The following is a 26,940-nucleotide window of genomic DNA, read 5'->3' as shown; positions in this document are numbered from 1 at the left end:
AAGTTTCAGTTAAATATTTTACGTCTATTTCGGTTTATTTACATGAACGATATTCGCTGACGGTATTCAACATTATATTTGGGATAAATGCTTCCATTCTTTGCAAATAAATAGCGCCAAAACACTTTTTATTTAAAAGAGCCCAAGCATAACTATTTTTTATTTTGAATTCATTTGGAAATTCTGACGGAATTAGGAGAAAAATAAATAGTGGAACACAAGTCATTAGTAATCAGAGTTTATTTATTAAATCGAATGGTACACAGAGCGAACGTATTTTAAATATCCGCTTAGAATGAGTTAATGAGGTGGCTTACGATCAATGCCTGGGCTTCAAGATGCTCATCTCGTTCCCTTTGTATACGTAAGCCTTGAATGGACACACCTTCTTCCCATCCTTGTAGAGGTAGAGGCGGAAGCACGTGTCGCAGAAGTACGTGGGGTCGAAGGGGACCACGTCGCAGTCCTTGACGACCCACTTGGTGCTGTGCTCCGAGCATATGCTGCAGTAGATGACCTGGGTCGCGCCCACCTGGCTCACGAACGGGTACATCTGCGGTCGCAGAGGGTCGCGGGGGTGCAGCAGCCGCACCTCCGAGATGGTGAACGGGTGCTCGCAGTCGCCCAGGTGCACGTACACCTGGACAGGTCACATAATCGACAGTGACTACAGAGTTAGTTTAAAAAGACACGCATCAAACAAGGCGACATACGTCGGGATGTCCGAGCCTGAGCTTGATGTCTTCCAGCTTGACGTCCATGGAGTGAGAGGGAAAGGTGCCCATGTTCCGGGCAGCGGCCCATTCCCGCAATTCCCGAGTGATGTCGGAGCAGCCTTTGCGTTCGTCCACGTAGAACACGTTGTTGATAAACATGAAACTAGACGGAAATAACTCCTGAAAGAGGATAAAACAAAACCATCAGATTTAAAATATTAAGAAAAACAAGACAAATGTTGGATTAATACATGGATTGATTACTTTGTACTTTGTACTAGAATAATTATGCTCAGTGAAAATACAGGTTATTGGTTACTTAATTTTGCTTTATTATTGAAGCAGTTGTTTTTTTTTTTTTATGTTACAGCATATGTACGGGCTGGAGGCTTATTAGGTCAAGAGATACACTCTCGCCGGACACTCGCACTTCGAGAAATATTTCAGTGGGCAGCTGATTGCTATAGCATATGTCAAAAATCGCAAATCTCAGCTAAAGATTGCATAGTTTACCTCATTATCAATCCTAAACCTCGAATTATTATATCTTTAGTTTTTATCTGTTCCTTCTCATAAGTTTTTTTAAAAAAAGCAATACGGCTTTTAATAAAACGTGTTAGTTATAAGTTTGCTACATTCCAGGAATTAATGTACACTGGACATGTAGCACTTTTAATTTTTATTGAACATTAAATAAAGAATTTTTGAAATTGAAATTGAATTGATTGCTATAGTGGTTGCAATGATACAGTTGATAGGATACCTTAGCTGAAGTTGAGGGTACGGCATCCGGGTTCTCTGAGACATCAATGCCTGTAGAGATGTCATTGAGGCAGTAAATGTGATCTCTCAGAGCCCAAAGGGGCTGTTGACCCAGCACCACAATTTCTGACATCAAAAGTGAATGACGGACAGTCTGAAATCAACAAAAGACATATTTTAAATCTGAAAGCTATATTTTTGGAAACTGAAAAATGTTAATTCATTTAAACTTTATATTTTCTAAAATTATAAGCCTTTCCGGAATATGTATTGCCCCTTTATTTTTTATTATAAATATTCATGTAAACAAATTAGTTGGAATAATAGTTTCGAGGCCAAAAGGAAGTTGGCAATACCTCGGGTCAAAAATAAAATTTCCAAAGCTATCTATACAAGAAATTATCAATTATATGCCAAGATTAGATTCTTCTCTAGATGTTTTAGAAGTTTAAAGCAAAACACCAACAATTTTTGCATAGGAATAAGGGAATGGCCGATATAATCTAACTCTGTAGACGAGATCTTTCCCTGGTTGCAGCAATTCATTGTCAGGTTCATCCTTCTGAAAAAAAATCAACATAGGAATTGTTAATATCACATTTCTTTCTTGTAAATGTTAAATCTGACATGTATGTGAATGTTTTACCCATTATATGTATTAATATTGGCTAGAGCTAATCACATACAATAAAACTAATTTAGTCAGCTATAACAGTACACAGAATGATGTTAACTACATAATATATGTTTATAATAATAATTATTGATTATAGATATACAGATATTGTGGCTCTAAAATAACTCATAATTAATAATCAAATGGTTGCATCAGTATAATTCACTAATATAAAAATGCCACTTTTATTTTATTATTGTTTGAAGAAGTGTACATATTCATGTGAATTACTTACTTCTTCAGGTGGTGGTATAAGGCATACTGTTCTATATTTTAACTTCCGGGAATAGCGATTCTTTCTATCAATTTTTTTCTTTCGGAACATTAAATTCTTGCAGAAGTTTAAAGAGCTGGAAGCTTGAGGATTATAGCAACTGTTCATAGCGAAAGCTTTGCTAGTAGGTAATGACATTGACATCTTTAATTCATGACCAGTTTCCAAATGTTTAGGGCTAAATAAAATAATTATAAATTACTGTTATCGATTGAAGAATTATAATTCATTTTTTAATTTACAACTTACTCGCAAAATTCGACAAGTTTATCATATTCCTCATCGTCTATGTTACCGACAAATGAAACAATTTGTTGTTCCAATTCGATCTCAACGTCCTCCCTCGACGTAGACTGCGTACGTATTGGTAAATGCTGAAAGATCTTCGGTAAGTTTTTTGTAATCAACGACTTAGTAACACTGGTGCAGGTACTGGTGACATTACGCCAGTGGGGCCCGTCGTCTTTTGCATATAAGTTTCTAATGTTTGCTTCATTTTCACAGAAGTCTGGCTTTAAACCCTTATTTAAGTCATGGTGTATGCTCACTTCAGGCTTTTGTAATGTTCCCTCTAATTTATCGTCGTGTAGCATTGTGGCATTAATTTTAAGAAAATTTAATCACAAAAATCTCTTAAACTTTAATAACAGAAAAACCAATTGATATTTGATAATACGTATGTACTATTTTAAATTTTCAGCTATAATAATCAATCTTTTTTTTTCTTTTGGCTCTAACACGGTTTGTGCATTAGCCAAATCAATCGTTTAATATCACTAAATATAAAACGATTCAAAATGAAGTTTACATTTATTTATTTTTTTCAATTTATCCCTAATGGGAAAGGCCTAGTCCATACAGCCAATTACATTTTATTAAGTTTTTGTGACATAAAAACACACTTACTGCTCACAGTAACAGACTAAAAATGATTGAATTGAATGTACAACAGCACAGAGTGTGTTGTCTATTTCACAACATTGACATAACCAGTGACCCTTTCCGGAGTAATATTTTTTTTATTCATAAAACTAAATACACTATAATATTAACAGTATTGAGCCAGAACAACAATTTTAAAAATAGAATAAAGTATATAATATTAAACACAAATCATAGACCATATCGCTAGAACATACCCCTAGATATAAGAAATCGAATTCTTGAAGAACACTTACCACTCTCCACAATAATTTAAGTAGGCTAACTATAAATCTCGGCTTGTTTTTAATTTATTGTTCGCCGCCACCCTAGACTAAACTTTAATGTAATTAATAACCCTCAATTTTTAGTTTCATCTGAAGCCCAAACAGACATATTACGCATATAAAGCTTGTACAACTAGCTTGAAATAACCTCAAAGCTTATAAACGTCTTTCCCTTAGAAGCACAACTACCATTAGAGATCGTCTGCACAAAGTATCTAACATGTCTTATTACATCTAGTACGCCTCAAACTAATGATTGACCTAGTGGACTATGGTTTCGACTAACTTCGTTTGAACTCTACATACTGCTGTCGACATTTTAAGATATGTAATATGCAAAAAGGCCTACAGAAATCTAGGGTTCGTATTACGAACAGGTTGTGGGATGGAGAACATCAGTGCGATTAAAATTTTATACAACGCGCTAGTGAGAAGTCACTTGGAGTGCAACGCGATGGTGTGGGGCCCCATATGAGGCTAAATACAGTCTCATGTTAGAGCGAGTACAAAATAAATTCACTCACTACCTCTACAAGAGACTGTATGGAGATTATCCCTTGTCTCCGCTTATGTACCCGACCCTGATGGTTCTGGGAATGGTAGGTTACGACCAGCTAATTTTTTAATGTTTTTTTATGTAGGATAATTGGTGTGGGTATATTTTAGAAATCTATCGAATTAATAGTACTTAACTGTTAAGGTAAAATAATGAAGTGGAATAAACAAATAAAAGCAGCGTAAATATTTTTTTTGTGTGAAACCGATACTGGTCAACTTCGATACCAGTATATCGTTATCCATGTTAAACGCTTTCCTGTAATCAAAATATTAGGTCCTTACATATGAAATTGGCGTATTTCGTACTGGCCACTTTAATCACGTTCTTCTCCTCTTTGTTAAGGAATTCCAAATTCAAATTTGTACAGCTATTTACTCATGTATTTGTGTTTCGATGACTGTCATTCATTTGTGTTTTTCTTCTGTTTTTTTCTGTTTGCGTCACTCATTTCACAAAATGGAAAACTTAAAGTATCGCATTATTTACGAGTATGAGTTCCGCCGTGGCACTAGTGCTGCGGAAACGACTCGAAGGGTGAATGATGTGTATGGCGGTCATGTTGAAAAAGAAAACACAGTTCGTTTTTGGTTCCAACATTTTCGTTCTGGAAATTTCGACCTGCAGAACAAGCCCCGTGGACGGCCTGAGACCCAAGTTGGTAATGAAGTATTGAAGGCTATTGTGGAAGCGGATCCATCGCAAACCACATCCATGTTAGCTGCAGGCTGCGATGTTTGTGATAAAACTGTTTTAATTCACTCGAAGCAAATTGGGAAGATTAAAAAGCTTGAAAGATGGGTACCTCACGAATTGACTAAAGCAAACCGGCAAATGCGCGTCGACTGCTGCGTTACATTACTGAACCGGCACAATAATGAATGTATTTTAAACCGAATCATTACCTGTGATGAAAAATGGATTCTTTACGATAATCGGAAGTGCTCAGCGCAATGGTTGGATCCTGGCCAGCCAGCCAAATCCTGCCCCAAGCGACAATTAACCCCAAAAAAGTTACTTTGCTTTGTAAGCGTTTGGTGGACTAGTGCTGGTATTGTTCATTGCAGTTTTCTCAAATCTGGCCAGACTATTACGGCTGATGTCTATTGTCAGCAATTGCAAACCATGATGGAAAAGCTAGCGGCTAAACAACCCTAGGCTGGTCAATCGCTCTGTGAGATGCCAAAAGTGCATAGAAAACAATGTTTCATACTTTGATTAAGCAATTAAATATATTATATTTAAAAATATTCGACTTTTTGTTCCTCCCATACAAAACGCCAATTTCATATGTAAAGACCTAATATTATATCGTTACCTATGTTAAACGCTTTCCTGCGATTGCAATCTTGCGTGTAGTGTAGTGTGTAGCTTGTACTACGCATGGGTCTAATGTCATGCTGAAAATGCTTGTGCCGAGCTTTTTTGAGTTTGAGAGCGGGAGTTTTTTTTGAGTGTGTGTTTGTCGATAAAACAGGTCAATGTGATTCTACAGAGTATTTTCTATCACTTGGTATCACCCTCGTTATTTTCACGTGACTTAAGGTTCTCGTGATTTTTCAATCTAGGAAGCAGCACTCGTCACGAGTACAGATAGGCAATCCCTCATAATATATGCGGGTATGCCGTATTTATATTTATTTTAATTAATATTTATTTTAAGTAAATTTATATTTATTTTAATTAAAATACATAGTTTCTGTAGTCTAGAAAAGGGTTAAAACGTACCTAAGTAGCCATCGGCAGCAATTAAATGAATTCTTTCGTTAAAAAACCAAATAAAAATTGCCTGTTTCAAGCCTAGCCTGTGTCAAAAGGACGTCCAGTCCATGGCATGTTTAACGTGACAACAATCTACCACGGAATGAAGGCCTCCTCCAACTTGTCTCTCATCATCAGTATCATTTTCCAATCCTTACCCTCCATCACGTTTATTCCATCTTCCCAGTTTCTGATGGGCGTTCTCTCATTTTTCTTCCAAAGTAATGTCTTTTTGACCCACCTGCACAAATGACATGTTGGACATGTATTTGTGCAGGTGGGTCAAAAACATAATAATTAGTTAATACGATTAACTCGTAGCAATACTGTTATTCAAATTTCAAATTTCAAAGCCTTTATTTCGACTTATACAAGAGAAAGTTTGTTGCATAGCTGTCCTCTTGTACAGCTTCCCTTTGTGGCACAAAGGCCTCCTCCAGCTGTTTCCAGTGCTTCCTATGCCTGGCAAGTCTTTGCCACAGAGCACCGGTAGCTTTTATAAAGTTATCAGCCCACCGCGCACATGGTCTTCCTAATATTATTATAAAAACCTCGAAACATCGAATAGTTTACTATTTGTTTATAAATGAGAATTATCTATGACTTAATCCTCACTTGCAAATAACTTAGAATAAGTAATTTGCAAGTAGCAAATTACTTATTCTAAGTTATTACACATTCAGTGATAGAGAACGCATTGAATACCACGTATTAGTATTTCAACTAAAAATAAGAATGGAATTTATTCCTCAAAATAAACTTTTAAAAGTTAAGGCAGACACTCTGAAAGTTATCCGGGATGAGATCAACCTGGGTAAACCAGGAGAAATGAAGTCCGCTGTTAAGATCCTTAAGGAGTGGGTACAGCAACAACCGCATTTTAAAAAGAAGGACTTCGGTAAATATTTATTGAATTTAATTTATTTTAATTATATTTACGTTCACCTAATGTACATGATATGTATATGCAATACACAAATATAACGAATAAAAGTGTAATATTTTATATGACAAAAGCCGTTTAGTTAGCCTAATATAAATTAAAAAACAAAAAAATGTTTTATAATTGTTAGCAAAGTAATAAGACTATTTAAATATGCTTTACTATATTGAGACATAAGTTACCTTAGATCGGTTTTAATTTGTTATAGGTGAACATTTTCTAGAAACGACCATTATTTCGGGAAAAGGATCCATAGAACGAGCAAAGAAACAGATAGATAGAGTGTGCACATTGAGGTCATTATGGCCACAATTTTTTGGGGTTATTGATATTAGAAAAGAGTTTGCAGATATATTTGCAATCGGGTAAGCATTACGTATTTCGTTTCTCAAATAGATTAAACAAAACCGGAGGAAGGATGCTGTTCAATGTTATATAATTTTAGTTTTATAATATATATATATATATATATTATGGATATTTTGCACCACGTATAGCTTCAGACCCTCAAGATAAAAACCAGTCACGTCCCCGTGCAACATTTATAAGTGTAGGAATTCTGAATTTCTGAACACTTTATTGGTTGAGGAATGGTAGCCTATTTTTAGATAATGGTAATGTCTATAGAGGCATTTCATTGTTAAATGTATTTTGTAATACTTTTAGCTACTATTTCTGTTTCACTTTAACTGTTGGTATTTTATAAACGCGTAAGTTCTTTCTTAAGTGGATATTTGATATTTAATTTTCTTTAGCAAATATATTTTTGTCTGTTGGAACTGTTATATCTATTAAGTAGGTTTGTTATTTATTTTTGCGTGTGGTTGGTATTTCCCATAAAACTTTAGCTGTCGCAGTTTCTTATATTTATGATATATATGTGAACAATGGTTAATAATTATAATATTATTGTAGGCATTTCGGCGTTCTGCCCGAAGTAAATGAAAATAACCACAGAGTGTTTGTCGCTCAAGTGAACGGAAACATTTTAAAGTCATCACAATTACTCAATTATTATAGATATGCAATATGTGTAAGTATTATTTCCTTGTCTCTTGATATTTATTTATGCCACCAACGTGTTACTTAAAACTATTATATTTATATACTTAATATATAATATTTAAACTATCTCGTGTAATGTTAATTTTGATTCATATTATAAATATACTAGCGGATCGGACAGACGTTGTCCTGTCTACACGTCTTTAATTTCAAAATTTCAATTTTTAATAAGCCATTTTGATGAAAATTATTATACAAATGTTATGACAATATCTAACGATCCAGCACATGGTCACACACGATATAACACAATGATAACAAAACTTTTTTTAAATTTCGGGACAGACTAAAATTAAAATTCGAATATTATTTAAAAATTTGACACTGCGCTGGTAGCGCCGTCTGTCGGATCCAATGTAAAACATTCCAAAATCAACAACAACTAATAAATTGAAAATTAATTAAAAAAACATTGTCCAGCGGACAAAATTGTGAATCTGAACCATTCCCAGATCCCCTTGAACACACACAAAAAAATTCGTCTAAATCGGTCCTGTCGTTTAGGAGGAGTTCAGTCACATACACACGCACACAAGAAATATATATATTAAGATTGCGAAATAAATAGAGTATTCTAGAATAAATAATTATGTCATATAGATTATTGACAACGCTACCTAATATGTACATAGATACATAATATGAATTTCAGTTTGGAGAGTACATGAGAACGCACGATTACTATGTCAGCTACCATTACATCGTAGATCTGAGACAAACCGACATGACGGCCTTCTTGGCCTCCTGTAATCCCATTGAGATGAAGCAGGCACTGACAATATTGATAGTAAGTTCATAAATCAGGATCATAATACCTCAAGTCATATACTAATATAATTTAGCATCCTTTGGGATATTTAAAAGGTACATAGTTAGAAATTAAGAGTCTCTTTTATTATTACGTACTATTAACACCTTTGTGTGATTAGAGATTCAATAACTGTACAACTTACAAACACCAGTATACCAATAGCTACTTTATTGATAAGGCCAATAATTAGCTTGACAATTGGCCGGCACTGGTCCTCTCTAGTGACGTCGTGAACCGACGCAAAACTATTATGTAGGATATATTAATACGCAGATTTCTAGATATTTGTCGCTACCTTAATATTGATATCAAAATTTAAAGGCTGCTTTAACTGCTAGAGTTATAGATATGATTACTGCATTAACTAACTGGTTTCAGGAATGTTACGGAATCCGATTTAAGGGGCTGCATTTTATTACCAACTCAAAACACCTCATAGATATGTTAATCACAATATTAAAGCAAATATTGAAGCCGAAGATAATTCAGCGGCTACACCACCACGCTACTTGCGACAGCTTGGCGGATTTCATCGGGAAAGACTATTTGCCCGTGGAACTGGGCGGGACGGCGGCCTCCATGCAGGATATCCATAGTATGTTGGCATCTTTTATAAATCTGTCTGACCTATTTATTTACTCCGTACTTATTTTTTTATTGATTGCTATTATTATTTAATATATATAATAATAAGTTTACGATAACAATATTTAATAATTTAATCAAAGATCAATTTTTAATAACAGAAGAAGCAGAAAACCGAACCAAACAGAACCCGGTAGAGGCATAAAACAATATCTTTAAATAAACCTGTTTCAGATAAATGGGTGGAAGTTTTGTCTTCGAAGGAGAACATGGAGTATTTGCGTGCAATGGACGATGTCGGTACTAACGAAGCACTCAGACCCAACGTTCAGTTTAACGAAGAATATGCAGGTGTCACGGGAACTTTCAGATTTTTAAGCGTTGATTGATCTTGTCAATAACTCTGACGCTTTTTTTACTTGATACTTGATAAATTGAACATAAGTAACAATTTTATATTTTTTAATTTACTTCTATACTTATGCGTACATTACTTCTTAACATTCCTGAATTGGTTAGTATTAATTGTGTCTCAAAGTTTCCAATGTCTTCTGCCTCGCACTTTTTCCAGTGTTGGTTCTCCAGCAATTAATTTAACGTCTCCTTGCATATAATTTAATGGTAAATAAAGCTTAAAAGTTATAGCTATAAAGCTGGATAACTGATTAAACTAAGTTGGCATCTAATTCTAACTACCTATTATAAAAATAGTATATATTTACAGTAGCAGTAGTAAGTTTATCTTAGCAGTAATAAAATTCTGTTTTGCATACAGGACGTAAATAATTACTACGAGTCATTATTATGGCTCTTGACCTCGGGCTCAAAGATATAAAAATGTAATTAATTGTAAGGTATAAGGCATAAATATAGTAGTTGTTTAGCTGTATAAAGAATTAAGATCAAGGATCAAGAACTATTAAGTAAGTACTTATATGAAGAGATTTAAAAAGGCGTTGTTGTTGTCTTGCTTTGCTTTTAAATTCCAAACTACAGCCTCAAAAAATATTAACCCTATGTTATTAAAAAGGAAACTTTTATATTAATGTTATTTAAATCACTCCACACGACGCCACACAGCCGATCTAACATTATGGCAGTACATATTTATATTTGCTTATGAGGTAAATATACGACTTTAAACAGCACTGCCTTTAACATCATTAATGATTGAGCGACGTCCATCACACATTAGCACGGTTTATGTCTCCTTTTGTTTGAAAACTAGTGGAAGCAAAATCGACAACGAAAACATTAGCCCATTTAATTAATACAATATAATTTACTTGACAAAATAAGCCCATTTTGTATGTGTTCAGCTTTCAAATCAGTCACTAGATAGTAATTATAATAAATACTACAAAGTACAAACACTACTCACACGTTACATATTATATACATCTTCACTTGTTCATTGGAAAACAGCAGAGGCTTGGCTTTGCAAGAAGAATCTAAACTTAAATTAGCACTGATTGAATTGCAGTCTTTCAGGGATTTATGTACCCAATTAACAAGTAAAAGAAAAGAAAATGAAAAAGAACTCTTAAGTGTGCTGGAAAGCAACAGGAAGCTCAAAAACGAAATGTCCCTGCTATTTAAATAAAATACTTCACTTAAAGATGATTGTGATATGCTTCAGCAGGAATTAAATAAACTTGACTGTTATGGTTATGAGTATGAAGTAGCTTTGCAGCGCATAAGAAGCCTCGAAAAACAGCTATTGGAGGCTCAACAATATATTAATAAACTAGAGGCAGTATCACAAAGTGAAAAAGTTACACAAACTAATGCCATAAATAATTCATTAATTGGTAATTCAAACTATGTAACGGACATGTTAATAAAGCATAGACCGTGCCTGGAATGTGAAAAAATCATTGTATACATAAAGGCGGCAAACAAGACAGAAAGAGTGGGTCTCGCGAGGAATTGCGCCCCGGCTCGCCCATGAATATTGTTAATAAAAATATTTCCGGACGCGTAACACTTCCAATACACTATTTCACTATAGTAGCAGTGAAATTTATTTTTTGTTTGTTGAAAAAAAAATTTTGAGATATCCTGTATATCCCAAAAGTCGACGTCAAGTCGAAATCTTCTCATAGGTAATGCCACACTAGTTATCAGTATTTTTGAAGTTATGGAAATTTTTCTTTTATTCCAGAAAATGTACACCATGTGACAGTTTTTCATTCTTGTTGTTACAAATATTTACTTTTTGCCAATTTTTTTTCTCTTACGTCATCCCGAATGGTGCTTTATGTAACCTATGATCCTAAACCCTGTGCCGATCACTCCAACTTGTAGGAAAATGTCATTTTATACCGTACCAAGTTTTCAAAATTAATTTTTCGCACTAGTTCAACTGATCGTCCTGAAAAAAAAAAGTACTACTCCCGTTTGGCAAGCAGCTTTAAAAGTTTGCGCATTTAATAAGGATTCTAACGTGGTATAACACTTACTGCAGCTGAAGGACGGCAATTTGAACATCTTTTATAAAAAAAGTAATAAATCTAATCATAAGTAAGTATCTGTCTCGCTCACGTTTTATGGAATGTCTCTCTCCATCTTATTTAAACCACGCTGTAGTCATTAGGAACGTTTTGGGTGCGCTAGAAAAATTTGTTGTAATTTCAAAGAGATTTTTAAAAACAGACTTACTTTAACAAAAATTTTTTTTATGGCCGATCTAAGAAATAATGAAGTAAGTGTTATACCACGTTAGAATCCTTATTAAATGCGCAAACTTTTAAAGCTGCTTGCCAAACGGGAGTAGTACTTTTTTTTTTCAGGACGATCAGTTGAACTAGTGCGAAAAATTAATTTTGAAAACTTGGTACGGTATAAAATGACATTTTCCTACAAGTTGGAGTGATCGGCACAGGGTTTAGGATCATAGGTTACATAAAGCACCATTCGGGATGACGTAAGAGAAAAAAAATTGGCAAAAATTAAATATTTGTAACAACAGGAATGAAAAACAGTCACATGGTGTACATTTTCTGGAATAAAAGAAAAATTTCCATAACTTCAAAAATACATGACTTAATTTTTTTTTTAAATTTTCCTGATAACTGGTGTGGCATTACCTATGAGAAAATTTCGACTTGACGTCGACTTTTGGGACACCCTGTATAAAGTCCCTGGACACGATGGCAGTAGAGTAAAATATTAATTTTAAAAAAAAACGTTTGTATGGCAATGATATAAGCTCACGTGTAACCGTAATGTGAACATTTTCATCAGATCTCATATCAAATTAAACTTAATACACAAACATAGCACAAGTTAGATAATCATCTATGGTCTGTCGCAATGATTTTGTCTTAATCCACATAACCACATACTACATAGCAATAGCTTAATATGTCAATCTTATTCAAAATAGAGGAGATTTTTTATCTATTATTTTTTATACATAACCATCTGAGTAGACTTTAATGACGTGTTTACTATCAAATGTTAATTTGTAATCTCAACTCTCAAGTCACAGTCAAGTATTATAAATTATATGTCCTGTGTAAATATTACTACAAGTACAATTCACATTCTCAAGTAAAGTTTATCTTTAAGCAGTATTTAGAGACAAATGTTAAAAATTTAAGGCATTTATATATTTTGTTTGTTTTTATTTATTCATTGGCTTTAGATTGATTTTACCTAAAATAGTACTAAAAAATAATCCTTTAGTGTTAACCAATAAAATGATTACATTATGGAATTTATTTGAAGCAAGTCTTCTATGTTTAAATGCTGTTTGCGTTCTTCACGAAGAAAGATTTATGCAGAAAAGTAAGTTCTTTAATTATTTAAAAAAATTACATGGTCCATTGATCCATACAATCAAAATTTTAAGTTTATATACAATTTATACTTTTCCAGTGGGCTGGGGAACCAACAGACAGCAACAGGGTTTTGAAGACCAATCAACCATAAAATATCAGATATTAAATTTAGTACGTTCTATCAGGACAGTTACAAGAAGTAAGTTTTTATTTAAGATGTGCTAAGACAATTTTTAAAATGGTTTTGTAGTAGTAACATATTGCATGTTTAGTAGGCTTAGCTTAGAATTTTAGAATAACTTTCAAAAATTTGCTCTTGCGTTTTTCTGAATCATCATAATTCATATCAGTAATTTTAATGTTATGAATTACCTAGTAGATAGTAAATATATGTTTGATATTAAAAATTAAAATATTAACTTATAGCTTAAACTTATTGTATTTTCCACGAGCACCAGTTAATTTTAAACCTTTTATTAAAGGCTACAAAATAAAAAGACTGATATTTTATTTTGTAGCTATATATTTGTATGTTCATTGTACAGAAAATGTTTTGATAGGCTTTTATCCTGTGCTTATATAGTCAATTATTGTCTTGATGTCAATCATAATTATAAGTATATGTGTTGATTTCATTGAAATATGATATTTGTGGTTATTGTGTTCTAGATTTAATGTAAATTTTGTGTTTCAGCAATATTTTAATCAATAATATCTCCTTTGTTTCAGTTCCACTTATTATTCTAAATATACTAACTATACTTTTTAAATTACTCCTAGGATAGCAAATATTACCTACCAATAAATAAATAAATATTTTATATGTGTAAACAAATGAAATTGCTACAAAAATGTAAAATTGCAATACAGTGTGACATTGTTTTGTATACTTTGTAAGTAAATTGTGTAAACACTTGTTGCAGTTTTTTATTAATAATATCTTAAAACATCAAAAATATAAAGGTTAGTGGCCCTTTTCTAAGAAAAGAACACATAAACATTATTTTTCATATATTTTTATGTGTTCATAAGTTACCTACATGAATAAACAATATTTTGAAATTAAGAAGTACAATATCAGTTCAGTATCAGTTAAGGTAAAATTTAATTATTATGAATGGGTGTGATCCAATCCAATTTTTGGATTTTGCAAACCTTTACATGAATACATTATTAATATGAAATAAAAATTAACAAAAGGGATGGGTTTCAAGGATTATTCTAAGGAAATAAATGAAAAAAAAAAATATTTTTGAACCAATTCAACATTTCTGAATAAATGTAAAAATTTATGATTCTTAAAATGCCGGCAACGAATTTGCGAGCATTCTGGCAGTGATATCACATAATTTCAGAAACTGACGCACATTTACCCCTAAAAATCATAGTACTAATGATCAAACTAATGGTATGTGACTTATAAATTGTTATTATAAAAACACATAATTAACCCAATATAATTATAGTACGAGATCCGGTGGCAGGTTTAGTGCGTTCATCGTGCGGGTTATTCAAATCAAATCAAAATTTATTTATTCAATTTAGATACGACTTAGGCATGCTTATGAATGTCAAAAACGTTTACAAAATTCGCGAAAGAGCAAAACTACGCCAGGAGGTCTTGTTTTGAGAAGAACGGGCAAGAAACTCAGCAAGTTTTATCCTCCCTCTACATACAATAATTCAAAGGAAAATGTCATAAACCACAACGTCGTTATAACGTCGCCAATAGCACGTTTTTGCAAGATAAAAATAGACTGTATATCTGCTGCTTTGCCCCATAAAAGAATTCCATACGACATTTTAACATTAGGTAAAGTAAATCTTATGCATTTTGTTTTAAATGATTTGCAGAAAACCAGGACAATATTTTAGAAAGGCGTTGTTCACATCGTCAAAGTTTGCCTTATATCTATTTACTTTAAAAATCAAGGACGTGTCATCAGCAAATAATACAATATCACATAATAGCTTTGCATAAGTAGGCAAATCGTTAACGCTAATGAATAAAAATGGCCCTAATATTGATCCTTGCGGGACTCCTATTTTAATATGTGATCCCGAAGATTTAGTTCCATTTATATCAACTTTATGAGTTCGACAACTTAGGTAAGAGACTATTAAGTTAAGAGCTACATTTTTATACCGTAGTGGTCAAGTTTGCAAAGCAAAGTCTCATGATGAACACAATCAAACGCCTTCACTAATCACAGAAAATTTATTATAAGCCACTAGAGTATCACTACATATTATAAAACAAAGTCGCGTTCTCTGTCCCTATATCCCTTTGTATGCTTAAATCTTTGAAACTACGCAACGGATTTTCATGCGGTTTTTTTTAATAGATATAGAGAGAGTGATTCAAGAGGAAGGTTTATATGTATAATAACATCCATTAAACAGTGGAGAAGTACTGTTATTTTTGAGGTTTCTAATGTAATGTCGTAAATAATTACATTTTTTCCGCTTACATTGCAAACGCAGGCTGAACCCTACGAGTTTTATCAAAATAATGTACTAAGTATTGTACACATTGAAAATGTCTACAGAAAAGTCCGTGATGGTATATGTCTATCTCTTATGGATAACCAATATTTTTATATACAACGTTCACAGATTTTCTGCAGTGTATTTAGTATCAGCATTGCACACGTGCGAAGCCGGGGCGGGTCGCTAGTTATATATGTATATCAGTAATCAGAGCTAAATTGGTAATAATCTGTATAAATTAAGTCAAGAAAGGCCCATCTTTTTTATTTTATACACACGGAAATGATTAGTTTAATTTTTTACCCATATATATTTTTTTAAACACGTTAGATTCAAAAACAGTGGTACAATGCATATTATGAGTACAATTTCGTGTTCGTGTGGGCCTTAGGCCTATAGGTTGTCATGTGTAAGTTGGCGTGTGGCAGAAAAAGGTACTAATTTTGACAGTTGTGTTGACAGTTCTAACAGCTTGGTAGCCTCACGTGTGTCGGTGCTAATAATTTGTGTTTTAAAGTGTAAAAATCATTACGAAACATGCCAAAAGTAGTGCGGAGTGCAGCTAGAGAAATTATTCTAGCTGTAAAACGTTTTTGTGAAGAGGAGAAACGTAACAATGGGCCGATTATTCCATTTCAACAAGTGAATGCTCGAACAGCGGCTTTGACAGGTAAAGTATTGCCAGTTAAAAGTGATATTTATATCCCCAAATTTAGGGAAAAATAATAATTGCTTTTGAAAGTAAATGTGATTGATGGATAACTTAAAATATTTTTTGTTTTATTTAAGGTGTTTCTGAAAGAACCGTGAACCGTATAGTTTCAGAGGGAAAAATCATGGAAAGTAATTTTACAGCGAGAACTGAAGTCCCTAATCAAGCAGCTCAAGGACCTTCCACATCCACAGCTTGTGATGACAATTCCACACCAGAGAACACTACTTCCGAGGCTAAGACGATAAAACTAGTCACTCCAGGTAAAAGTAGAAAAAGAAAATTAACTGTTTCTGATTTGGATGACTTTGATCTTTGTGTTATTAGACGCAAAATCCAATCTTATTATTTAAATAATTCCGTCCCTACTCTCAGAAAATTACATTGTGATCTAAAGGCAGACATCAATTTCAAGGGTAGTATAGAATCTCTCAGAAAAATACTACACAAGTTGGGATTTAGTTATAAAAAGAATAAATCCAAAAGGATGGTTCTCATGGAGCGATATGATGTTGTTGCCTGGCGATCAAGATTTTTACGAGAAATAGACAATAATAGAAGGAGTGACAATCCGAGGCCAATCGTTTATTTGGACGAGACTTATTTACACCCTGGCTATAAAGTTAAAAAATGTTGGCAGTCTGAGGAAACTGAAGGTGTCCTTACAGAAGTCTCAGAAGGTCAGAGATGGATCATAGTGAATGCCGGAAGTGAGAAAGGTTTTATCCCCAATAGTCTTTTGTGTTTCAAATCTAAGACCAAAAGTGGAGATTATCACGACGAGATGAATGGAGATAACTTCAGTAAATGGCTACAAGAAAAGCTTATCCCAAACTTAGAGCCCAATTCATTAATAGTGATGGACAATGCGTCATATCACTGTATTAAAATAAATAAACGCGTGACAATGAACAGTAAAAAACAAGAGATGCAAGATTTCATAAAAAAAACAATCTTTCATACTTGGAAACCATGAAAAAAGCAGAATTGTATGAAATTATAAAAACAATCAATCAGGAGAATGTCTACTTAATTGATGAAATATTAAAGAAACATGGTCATAAGGCTGTAAGACTTCCGCCTTATCATTGTGACTTTAATGCAATAGAATTCATTTGGAGTTCGTTCAAAAGAATATTTGCAGACACAAATGTTACTGGCCTCTCTGAAAACATGGAACAGAGAATCCATAGTGCATTTTCCAAAATAACTGCTGAAGAATGGCAGAAACACTGTAATCACGTTATAAATGTTGAAAATAATTATCGTATGACAGACAACCGCCTTGAAACAGTAATGGAACCATTTTTAATTGATTTGAATAGCAGCGACTCAGATTCTTCTGACACAGATGACTCTGAAGAATTCATGGAAGGAATAATGCCTCTAACAGACCATAATTACTATAAAAAATAATTTTTTGTTATTGAGTTTTTTATTTACCTTTAATGTAATATCTAAGAATATCCATCAATCCAAACTAAACAAAAAAAGTGGCAACACAGAGGGTTGTAGGAGGCGCCGCCACTGGAACGCCAACTTATACTTGACAGTCTATAATTAGTAATTACTACAGTACAGATATAGTATAGTTATTTATTATCTATGTACATATTTCTTGTCTGTAGCCTGATCCGCCATCTTTATTCCCTTTATTCTCTATATGTCATTAGTCATAGAAAGAAAGAACGCCGGTCTTTTGATGTCAAGTTTTTCTCCGTGAAGAATTTTTAATTTTATATATTGGGAAAGTGGTTAATGATGGCAGCAAATAACTATTTTGGGTTTACCCATGGAGGTACCCAATATGGGTAAGTGGACTATTAAAAACATTAGTCTTTAATATAGATCAAGACGCGCACACAATTTACTAACTAATACGCAGCCTTGAGGCCGCATTCTGTGTAATCAAAATGGCGTCCCCAATGTATTGATTTGATGAAAATTAGCAACTATCGTGTCTGTGTCGGGTTTAAGAGGTGTATACTGTATCGTATGATTTCTAGTGCGGCAACGGCCGGTGCCGCTTACGGTGGACAAACAGGGTACGCCGTGGCGCCGGCTGCGACAGCCGCGACGTACGGAACTCAGCGTGCCGCAGCAACTGGCTACGACACGGCTTATCAGGCAGCAGCCGCTACTCAGGGTAAGGACTTTTCTCTCTCGTCGCATAAGTCCAAAAAAATCAACTAAAGCAAAAACCTTCAGAAGTCCTAATTGTTTTGACACAACTGCGTCTCTAAAATCAATACACTATGCAGTGTGTATATCTAACTGTACAATGTATATTTAACTGTACAATACAGCTACAGTTTTATGGAACTCTTCCTTGATGCCAGATAGATAGATCCAGGTCTCTGTTTATGAACTCTTACCATAAACAAATGGGTGTAAAAATCAAGGTCATTAACCTTATGTCTCATTAATGCCATAACCTATCTACTGTCTATAAGTTATAACATAAGAATTACACCAATTCTGAACTGAGCCTTTATAGTTTATGTATACCAGTAAATTAAAGGTGGCATGCAAAATAAGTTTAACTCAATATAGAGAAAAAAGTAAAAAGCCTCACAATGTGTCTTCCTTCTTGATGCTGTATATCTTTAATAATTGACACAAAAATGATAAACAAGGAAAATACAAAATTAACCATTACAATATACATACATATAAAATGCGCTAAAAATAAAAATCCAGATAAATCAGAAAGACAAATATTATTGGCATTAAAAACTAAAAATTTTAAAAGAGAAGTGAGTTTTATCAGTATGTAGATTTTTTTATTGTATAGGTATTGCTCAACAGTGTGAAAAACTGGAATGCATATATTTTTAATTTTTGGGCCACTTAATATTTATAAAAACAGACTGGTAAATATAATAATAGTGTTTTCGCAATAATGGTGTGTTGTGATTGTAGTAAAGTTTTTATTTAGATATTCATGACATTCAGCAACTTTAAAGTCTTCTAACTATGAGCCATGTGTTTTATATCAAAGCAAAATACATTCATTCAGTTTTAATATGTCCTAGCCCATGCTTATTTTATTTTATGAATGTAAAAACATTACAAAATTTGTCAAAGAGTAAGACTATGCCATTTTTTTGCAAAACTATGAGGCGGCCTTGATCTGAGAAGAGTGGGCAAGAAACTGTTAAGTTTTACCCTCCGTTTACATGAAAATTATTTAAAGGAAAATGTTGTAAAACACAACATCATTAAAGTTACATAGGAAAATACACACATTTTAATATAATACATAACTTTACAATTTTGACCCCTTGTCGTGCCATACAATGCTGAAGCAAATTGCTTAGACTAGGTTATTAATTTTTTAAAAATTAAGAGGCACGAGTCGACCACACACAGACAGAAGCACCTGTTGTTCACAGGCATGAAACATGAATCAGCCGTTGCTTTGTTTTCTGTCTATATATTTTGCTTCAATAAGTATGGTTTTATGTAATCCATAGTCCAGTTAATAAGTTTCTTGTAAATAAAAATAAGTTTAAATATTGAAAGACAATAAATAAAAAAATATAAAATACAACATCTGTGTATTGCATTAGCAGCGGCTCACGCACACGCCCACGCCGCCGCGGCCGCAGCTTCGGCGTACGACGCCAGCAAGAGCGCTTACTACCAGCAGGCGGCGGCCGCCTACCCCACGGCGGCGCCGCAGCCCCAGCCCGCTTACGACGCCACGGCCAAGCCTACGTATTCTACTCCCGCTACTTATGCACAGGTTGGTCCGGTGCTTGCTGACATTTTCAAGATTCACTTTCCTGTTCTAATTTACGTGTGTGTCTAAACTTAGAATATGTCATGATTTGTCATAAATTAAACATATGTTACAACAGCATCGTTGTAAATTTATTGAAATTTTATGTACGGGAAACATTCTTATTTGTTTACAAAATTTGTCAAAAATTATTACTATACTGATTAAATAATATATCGTAAAATTATAACAAGAATGAGAGTCCAGTATGGGAGACATATAGAATTAGTTTCGGGGTGGAGCCGGCCGGCACAGAGTCAGTATACGATATAAACCCGAAGAACAACATTATAATCCAGGGCGGAGGACGCGCCGGCGGCGGCGCGAAGGCGGCTTACGGAGGCGTCTACACGGCCACCACGGCCGCCGCCACCTACCCTGCGCAGCCATACACGGCGCCCGCTGCGCAGCAGGCCAAGCGTTAGTACTCACTCTATACACCTACACTATCCCACTCTACACGGCAACACGTTTTGTATGACATAATTAGGTTCATCTTTGAAATGTTTATGAAATCAGTACGACCCGAGGGTAACTTTAGTGAACAGATGAATAATGTTTCGGTTTGAAGTTCGTCCGAGGCGCTGTCTATGAACGGGGAACGTAGTTAGAATAGTGAATTGTAGTGGCGCACAATGAGAGTGTGTGGTTGTGTGGTGTTGTAGCGGCGACTAACAGGGGCACCTCTGCTTATGATACAGCGCTGTACAACGCGGCCACCATGTACGTCGCGCAGCAGAACAAGACGGCCGCCAACCCGTGAGTATATCTTTCAATTTCATTTAGACTTTCAAAGCATTAGCCTGTATCGAATCGCTGTAGTGCGTCTCGATATCGTTCATGATTTACTGAGTGTTCCTCGCACGATGCAGGGGTTGGAAGAACTACAACAAAAGCGGAGTGGGAGCGGGTCAGCCCAGACGGCCCAAGCCACCGCCGAAGGCGCAGCAGCTGCACTACTGCGACGTGTGTAGGATATCGTGTGCGGGACCTCAGGTGAGTCGCAATCGAAGAGATGATTCGCGATCGACGAGATACGCTCAGAAGAGATCGAGCCGTTCGTTTGTCTGTCCGCAGACGTACAAAGAGCACTTGGAAGGCCAGAAGCACAAGAAGAAAGAAGCGGCGGCAAAGGCCGGCGGCGGCGGCGGAGGAGGAGCCGGCGGCCGCGGCTCGGGCGGTGCGGCGCTGCGCTGCGAGCTGTGTGACGTCACGTGCACCGGAGCGGACGCGTACGCGGCGCACGTGCGAGGCATCAAGCACCAGAAAGTGGTGAAGCTGCACACCATGCTGGGCAAGCCCATTCCCTCCACCGAGCCCACGAAGCTCTCCTCGGGTAAGCCGGTCTCCCCGTCCTCGTCGCGACGTCGAACGTCCTCCGTCCTCCTCGCGCGCCACGAGAGCGCGGAGCGCGTTCGCCGTCGTGCCTCGTCTCGGTATCATATCTGTATTCGGCGACCCGTCGCTCGGGCGATTTGATGAAAATCAAAAGTCAAATTTTCTGCGGCCGTCCCCGCACGGTACAGATATGGACGCGCTATCGACTCGCCGCTCTTTCGAGAGAGAAGCGCAGAGAAAGTTTGACTTTTGAAATCGTAGCGAGCAACGCCGTCGGCGGCGCGGCCAAGATCGCGTTCGTCGCTCGCGGCGGACTCAGCTCGGTGACGGTCGGTGCCCCCGCAGACAAGGCCGAGGAGCGCGACGACGACGACGGCGAAGAGGTGCAGCCCGTGGGGCAGGACTACATCGAGGAGATCCGCGGGGACGACGGCAAGCCGCACAGCTTCAACTGCAAGCTCTGCGACTGCAAGTTCAACGACCCCAACGCCAAGGAGATGCACATGAAGGGCCGGCGCCACCGCCTGCAGTACAAGAAGAAGGTACGTCCCGCACCCCACCCCCACCCCCACCCCACGAGCCCTTCCGTGTCGCCTATCCTATGATTACTCAGTAAAAGGTTCGAGGCACTCGTCGAGCCCGGTGCTCCGTCGCCGAGAGATCCGGGTGCCGCATGATTACAATCTCGAATGAGGATACTCCGATTGGCTATTGAACTCCTAAAACTCTTTAAATACCGAGTACCAGTATATAATTTGGCGAATTGCGACGGATACAGGTGCAACCGGACCTGGAGGTGAAGGTGAAGCCGTCGATGCACCAGCGGAAGCTGGCCGAGGCCAAGGCCCAGCGTATGCTCGTCAGAGACGAAATGTGGGCTCGGCGTCGCATGCACGAGGTACGCTCTCTCGATCGTCTTTAGATTTGTTGAACGATACAGTCCTGTGTCGTTACTACTGAATGAGTGGTTTTGCTCTAACCGAATGAATGTTGAATCGCAGGGCATGGAAGACGAGGAGCGCGCCTACTGGGAGGGCGGAGCCGAGGCGTGGTGGGCGCGAGGCCCGCTGCCGCCCCACATGCACCACCACCATCACGTGAGTCCCGCTCGTTTAACTAGGATTCGATCAAATCATCCCGTCGCTAACGACACGTCCTCTATCGCAGGGAATGGGCATGGGCATGGGATTCGCGAGCATGGGCCGTCGCCCCGAGACCTCGGACGACCGCCACGTGGTGGCCCGCCACGCCGAGATCTACCCCGAGGAGCAGGAGCTGCAGCAGATTCAGCGGGTGGTGTCGCACACGGAGAAGGCGCTCAAGTCTCTCTCGGACGCCCTCGCCGACCAGGCGCTCGCCAAGGTACGTCCGTCGCGTCCGCGTCTCGAATTAAACTTTTATACGTTATCGATTCATTTTCTCTTCATCTGACCGCAGGGTTCCGCTAAGCCGTCTCCGAAAGTCGAAGACAAGAAAGACGAGAAACCCGAAGGAAAAGAAGACGGCCGGGACAACCAATTGTGAGCATCTTCTCATTGTCATCCCGTTCGCTACCCGACGCTTTATAATATACCGCTGCCCGTGAATAATGTTTTCGACTCGATTGTTTATCTTCTGCGAATGTTTCTATAGTTGCCAAATATCCGTCGCAGGTTCTCTTTCATGGGCGAAGGAGAAGGCGGCGGCGGCGGAGAGAGCGGCGCGGGTCCCTCGGGGGCGCCGAGTCGGGCCCTCAAGGGCGTGATGCGCGTGGGGCTGCTGGCCAAGGGCCTGCTGCTGCGGGGCGACAGAGACGTTCGCCTCGTGGTGCTCTGCCACGACAGGCCCACCGTCACGCTGCTCAAGCGCGTCGCCGCGGACCTGCCCGGCCACCTACAGAGGGTCAAGGTACGTCCGCGCTCTCGGCGAGACGTCTCCGACCTCCGTCGGCCCGGTCTCACCGCACATTCGCCTGTCCGCAGACGCCGGGCGACGAGGCCAAGCACAAGGTGGAGCTGCTGCCGGCCGAGGGTGCCGTGCAGGTGTCGGAGGGCGCCGTGCACGTGCTCGTGAGCCTGACGTCGGCCGTGATGCGGGAGCCCGCCGGTGAGACTCCGTCCCGCTGCCCTCACGATTTTCGAGGCCAATTTCATCCCGCCTCGTCGAGCCTCACATGAAATTGGTTGCCGAAATCGACCGAACCGGCCGAACAAACTATCCCAAACTGTCCCATTTCAATACTTTGAAGACGTTCAGAGCGTTTTGCTCTCACTTTGCGTGATCTGTCGCCGTGACGAGGAGATATTTTGTTCCGACTTGACGCCCGCGGGCACTGTGTTGATGCTTATTTTTAGGTGTAGCTTAAGAAGCGGAAGAAGGTTTTTTGACCATCCGCTGAATATACCACCTAGCCTAGGTGATATATCTCCCGCCGCCGAACCGAGGCAAACATCGCGCCCTCGACGATATCGTATAGTTTCGGGGCGCGCGCTGTTCTCTCTTCTTCCGACGGAAGGAAGGAGAAGCGCGCGTCCGGGGGGTCGGACAGGAGTCGGGGCGCGAGTCCGTTTGCCCCGCGTTGGTTCCGATGGTCAAACACCCTTTATTGTCGCTAGAGGGCGGCGACGCCAAGCGAGACGACAAGGACGTGCTCCCGCGCCAGAAGTGCTTGGATGCGTTGGCCGCCCTTCGGCACGCCAAGTGGTTCCAGGTACTGACATTACTTTCGCTCGGTTGTCCGCTCCGTCCTCGCGCCGCCCGCCGCCCGACGCTCCGCAGCCCACCCCGCGCCCCCACCGGCCCGGGGGACGGGTGACGAACGGCGCGAGGGCGGAACGCAATTGAAGTTTTCGGTGCGCGATACATCTCTTACTCCGACGCTCTTCTCTTTCTCAGTAGACTCCTTCGAGAGCAGACTTTTGTCAAATCTCGCGGCTCTTCACCTGACACGTGAGAGATTTATTGCGCACACATTTTAGTCACATGTTTTTGTTCTCATTATCTGAAGTGAATCGATGACGATAGTAGAAATAGTTGAATTTGCCGACCCGACGCCTCCCTTGAACATGTGGCTACGACTTCGAGTGACGGTCGGCCGCCGGGAGACAGGTCGTAGGAGCTCTGCTTTCGCTCGTTAACGGGATGCGATCTCGTCTCGTCCAGACTTCCTGTTCTCGTTTAATGTCGTATAATCGGCGAAATAAAATTCACGATTCCTTAAAGTGTGCGCCCGAATACCCTTCGTAGAGTAGTCGAATAGACGAGGGTAGATTGTCTGGACGGGAATGCCGAAGCGTCCCGTCTAATGAGGTGGAGTGGGGAAGGGCGGGGCGCGGCGGATGTCGCTCGAGAGCGAGACGAGAGTCCGCCGCCGCCGCCCCTCGCCCCTCGCCCGACGGAGGCGTCGGCTGGGCGCTCACACGGTTTGTGTCGCAGGCTAGAGCGGCCAGTTTGCAGTCTTGCGTCATCATCATTCGCATCATGCGCGACCTCTGCCGCAGGATTCCCAACTGGACGCCGCTCAATCCCTACGTGAGTTTAACTGAATTCTATTATTTTTGACCTCGTAGTCTTTAACCTTTACGACTGCAACATTTAGCAAACAAAGAGTTTCATGGCGACGATTAAAAAACAAAATGAATAGCGATGCGTTCACTCGTCCAGGCGATGGAGTTGCTGGTGTCGGGAGTGATGCAGTCGGCGGGCACCGCGCTGTCCCCGGGGGAGGCGCTCCGTCGCGTCATGGAAGCCGTGGCCGGAGGCCTGCTGCTGGAACACGGGCCCGGCCTGAGGGACCCTTGCGAGAAAGAGCTCGTCGTGAGTATTGGATCATTGCCGTTTAGATAAAAATGCCTATATTTTAATTTGTTTTTTTTTACCACAAAACGTGCGCAGACGACCAGCCAATTTTATTTGCATTTTACAATATTCAAACTTATGATGGGTCGTCCTCTGATATTTCAGGACGCCCTGGGTAACCTGGCGCCGCAGCAACGCGAAGATTTGACGGCGTCCGCGCAGCAGTTCCTCAGGCAGATCGCCTTCAGACAGATACACAAGGTGGGCTCGAGCGACGAGCGACGGGCGGGTGAGTCGAGGGAACGAACGGAGTCGTTGAGCGTCGTTTTCGCTCGCAGGTGCTGGACATGGAACCGCTGCCGAAGGTGAAGGCGGGCGGAGCGGGCGCCGGCGCGGGGAGCGCGGCGTGGAAATTCCCGCGCAAGCGCAGGCGCTCCAACACCGACGCCGATCACGACACGCCCAACGGTCGGTATTGAAGCTCGACGTCTCGACCAGGCTCGGGACTAAATATCTTTTATTAATGAAATGGCTTCGCAGGCGAGGGCAAAATAGTGAAGACGGAGGAGGCGAAGGCCGAGCCGGCGGACAAGCAGCCCGTCAAGAAGTAGTCTCGGCGAGGTCTGCGATCTCTCGACGTGGCGATATCCCATTTCTGTAAATATTCTCTTTTCTCTCGCTCGGGGTCAGCGATTTGGGGACGCCGAAGTGGCGTCGATCTGTCCATTGTCGCGGCGTGCTCTGCGGGTCTGATGCTAATACACTCGTAGTGGTATCTCGGACCGGCACGCACCTCGCACGTAGCGGTAGGCTACTCGTATTTTAATATAATTAGATTAGTCTAAACTCTAATATATGAATTGACAGGGAGGGTCGTAGGTGTTATTTTTAGGATCGCAGTATTTTGACTTATAAAGTTAGTTCCTTTGCAGTTAAATAATGTAAGTTCGTCGCGGTCGCCCTCGATTTGTCGCGAGAACTATATTACGATACATTTGACAAATCTCTATTTTACGAAAGACTCTACGAGACGTTTAGGTGTTCGGTTATGTCTAGTTCTAGCGTTTAACAAATTCGCTCGAAATTTATTTTCTATATATTTTAAGAAAATTGTTTTGTAAACGTACCTACGAACGAATATTTATGTCAATAAAAATACGCATTGTATACGATTTTGTTTTATTTATATCCTAGTTTTAAATGGAATTCGGCCATCCTTGTTATGGTCCTGGGACATATTTTTGCCGCATTTACCAATTCTATAAATACATTTCAATTAAAGAATTTCGGAATTTATTAAATTATTTTGGGACAATTTCTTACTGTTGTTATGTATATGTCACCGTAAGATTGTAAACATCGTTATATTACAATCTATCCAGTAAGATTGTAAACTATCGATAGATTGTGAACCGTATCATTATGATTGCAATTTAACGCATCATTTTTCGCTTGATTGTAATCTATCGATGGGAAGCGGTCAAATTGTGAACCGGCGTAGGACGGAATGCAACTCGCGCTCTGATTGGTTGAACGGTATGTGCCCCCGCCACCCCGGCCACACATCATATTTGTTTGTTATTTCTATTTTTATAATTTGTGCTTGACATAATAATTGTTGATTTTTTTGAAATTTTTAATTAGAATTTGTGTTTGTAGAACAAATATTTCGTTACAATTTGTTTCTAACATATTTC

At 38.8% G+C, this 26,940-nt stretch overlaps 4 protein-coding genes and 1 long non-coding RNA gene across 10 annotated transcripts; 4 read left to right on the top strand and 1 right to left on the bottom strand.

Moving 5' to 3' along the window:
- Positions 1-233: 233 nt before the first annotated feature.
- On the bottom strand, positions 234-3,275 carry LOC111003614 (snRNA-activating protein complex subunit 3). Its single transcript, XM_022274225.2, has 6 exons — positions 2,678-3,275; positions 2,390-2,606; positions 1,945-2,040; positions 1,480-1,632; positions 714-896; positions 234-640 (listed from the first exon to the last, which is right to left on the bottom strand). Exons 1-6 carry the CDS (start codon positions 3,019-3,021, stop codon positions 320-322), a joined length of 1,314 nt encoding a protein of 437 aa, XP_022129917.2. The 5' UTR covers positions 3,022-3,275; the 3' UTR covers positions 234-319.
- A 3,369-nt stretch (positions 3,276-6,644) lies between these two features.
- Positions 6,645-10,742, top strand: LOC111003535. The gene is made up of 6 exons (XM_022274112.2): positions 6,645-6,851; positions 7,105-7,261; positions 7,812-7,929; positions 8,614-8,748; positions 9,151-9,367; positions 9,592-10,742. The coding sequence occupies exons 1-6, from the start codon at positions 6,689-6,691 to the stop codon at positions 9,744-9,746; spliced, it is 945 nt and encodes a 314-aa protein (XP_022129804.2). The 5' UTR covers positions 6,645-6,688; the 3' UTR covers positions 9,747-10,742.
- A 1,879-nt stretch (positions 10,743-12,621) lies between these two features.
- LOC111003566 (immediate early response 3-interacting protein 1) lies at positions 12,622-14,058 on the top strand. Its single transcript, XM_022274154.2, has 3 exons — positions 12,622-13,149; positions 13,240-13,341; positions 13,872-14,058. Exons 1-3 carry the CDS (start codon positions 13,062-13,064, stop codon positions 13,925-13,927), a joined length of 246 nt encoding a protein of 81 aa, XP_022129846.1. The 5' UTR covers positions 12,622-13,061; the 3' UTR covers positions 13,928-14,058.
- A 2,183-nt stretch (positions 14,059-16,241) lies between these two features.
- Positions 16,242-16,670, top strand: LOC123689223. The gene is made up of 2 exons (XR_006750246.1): positions 16,242-16,302; positions 16,422-16,670. It is a non-coding gene; the product is annotated as an uncharacterized LOC123689223 (long non-coding RNA).
- A 1,344-nt stretch (positions 16,671-18,014) lies between these two features.
- Positions 18,015-26,412, top strand: LOC111003510 (zinc finger RNA-binding protein). 6 transcript variants are annotated; one of them, XM_022274045.2, is made up of 20 exons: positions 18,015-18,155; positions 18,351-18,490; positions 19,920-20,092; positions 20,410-20,548; positions 20,794-20,887; positions 21,001-21,124; positions 21,206-21,464; positions 21,728-22,008; positions 22,245-22,364; positions 22,468-22,563; positions 22,634-22,828; positions 22,904-22,986; positions 23,119-23,353; positions 23,428-23,551; positions 24,061-24,155; positions 24,881-24,976; positions 25,109-25,261; positions 25,409-25,504; positions 25,582-25,711; positions 25,784-26,412. In XM_022274045.2, the coding sequence occupies exons 1-20, from the start codon at positions 18,103-18,105 to the stop codon at positions 25,852-25,854; spliced, it is 2,757 nt and encodes a 918-aa protein (XP_022129737.2). In that variant the 5' UTR covers positions 18,015-18,102; the 3' UTR covers positions 25,855-26,412. The 6 variants fall into 6 exon arrangements, with proteins under 6 accessions (XP_022129737.2, XP_045484160.1, XP_022129738.2 ...); XM_045628204.1 differs by having other exon boundaries at positions 19,917-20,092; positions 20,428-20,548; positions 20,830-20,887; XM_022274046.2 differs by having other exon boundaries at positions 19,917-20,092; positions 20,428-20,548.
- Positions 26,413-26,940: the final 528 nt, after the last annotated feature.

Source organism: Pieris rapae, chromosome 5 (assembly GCF_905147795.1).
Source record: "Pieris rapae chromosome 5, ilPieRapa1.1, whole genome shotgun sequence".
In the NCBI taxonomy this organism is placed as follows: Eukaryota; Metazoa; Arthropoda; class Insecta; order Lepidoptera; family Pieridae; genus Pieris; species Pieris rapae.
The sequence above is the reverse complement of the archived record's forward strand: the minus strand, read 5'-3'. Positions and strand labels throughout refer to the sequence as shown.

Bases quoted from the DNA above. Each gene is read 5' to 3' on its own strand.
- LOC111003535 (XM_022274112.2), top strand. From the start codon at position 6,689: ATGGAATTTATTCCTCAAAATAAACTTTTAAAAGTTAAGGCAGACACT. The intron at 6,852-7,104 runs GTAAATATTTAT...AATTTGTTATAG, and splicing joins TTTTAAAAAGAAGGACTTCG to GTGAACATTTTCTAGAAACG. The intron at 7,262-7,811 runs GTAAGCATTACG...ATATTATTGTAG, and splicing joins GCAGATATATTTGCAATCGG to GCATTTCGGCGTTCTGCCCG.
- LOC111003510 (XM_022274044.2), top strand. From the start codon at position 18,103: ATGATGGCAGCAAATAACTATTTTGGGTTTACCCATGGAGGTACCCAA. The intron at 20,093-20,409 runs GTTGGTCCGGTG...ATAAACCCGAAG, and splicing joins CTCCCGCTACTTATGCACAG to AACAACATTATAATCCAGGG. The intron at 25,712-25,783 runs GTCGGTATTGAA...ATGGCTTCGCAG, and splicing joins CGATCACGACACGCCCAACG to GCGAGGGCAAAATAGTGAAG.
- LOC111003614 (XM_022274225.2), bottom strand. From the start codon at position 3,021: ATGCTACACGACGATAAATTAGAGGGAACATTACAAAAGCCTGAAGTG. The intron at 2,041-2,389 runs GTAAGTAATTCA...ATTTTTTTTCAG, and splicing joins TTATACCACCACCTGAAGAA to AAGGATGAACCTGACAATGA. The intron at 897-1,479 runs GTATCCTATCAA...ATCCTCTTTCAG, and splicing joins TACCCTCAACTTCAGCTAAG to GAGTTATTTCCGTCTAGTTT.
- LOC111003566 (XM_022274154.2), top strand. From the start codon at position 13,062: ATGATTACATTATGGAATTTATTTGAAGCAAGTCTTCTATGTTTAAAT. The intron at 13,150-13,239 runs GTAAGTTCTTTA...ATACTTTTCCAG, and splicing joins AGAAAGATTTATGCAGAAAA to TGGGCTGGGGAACCAACAGA. The intron at 13,342-13,871 runs GTAAGTTTTTAT...CCTTTGTTTCAG, and splicing joins TATCAGGACAGTTACAAGAA to TTCCACTTATTATTCTAAAT.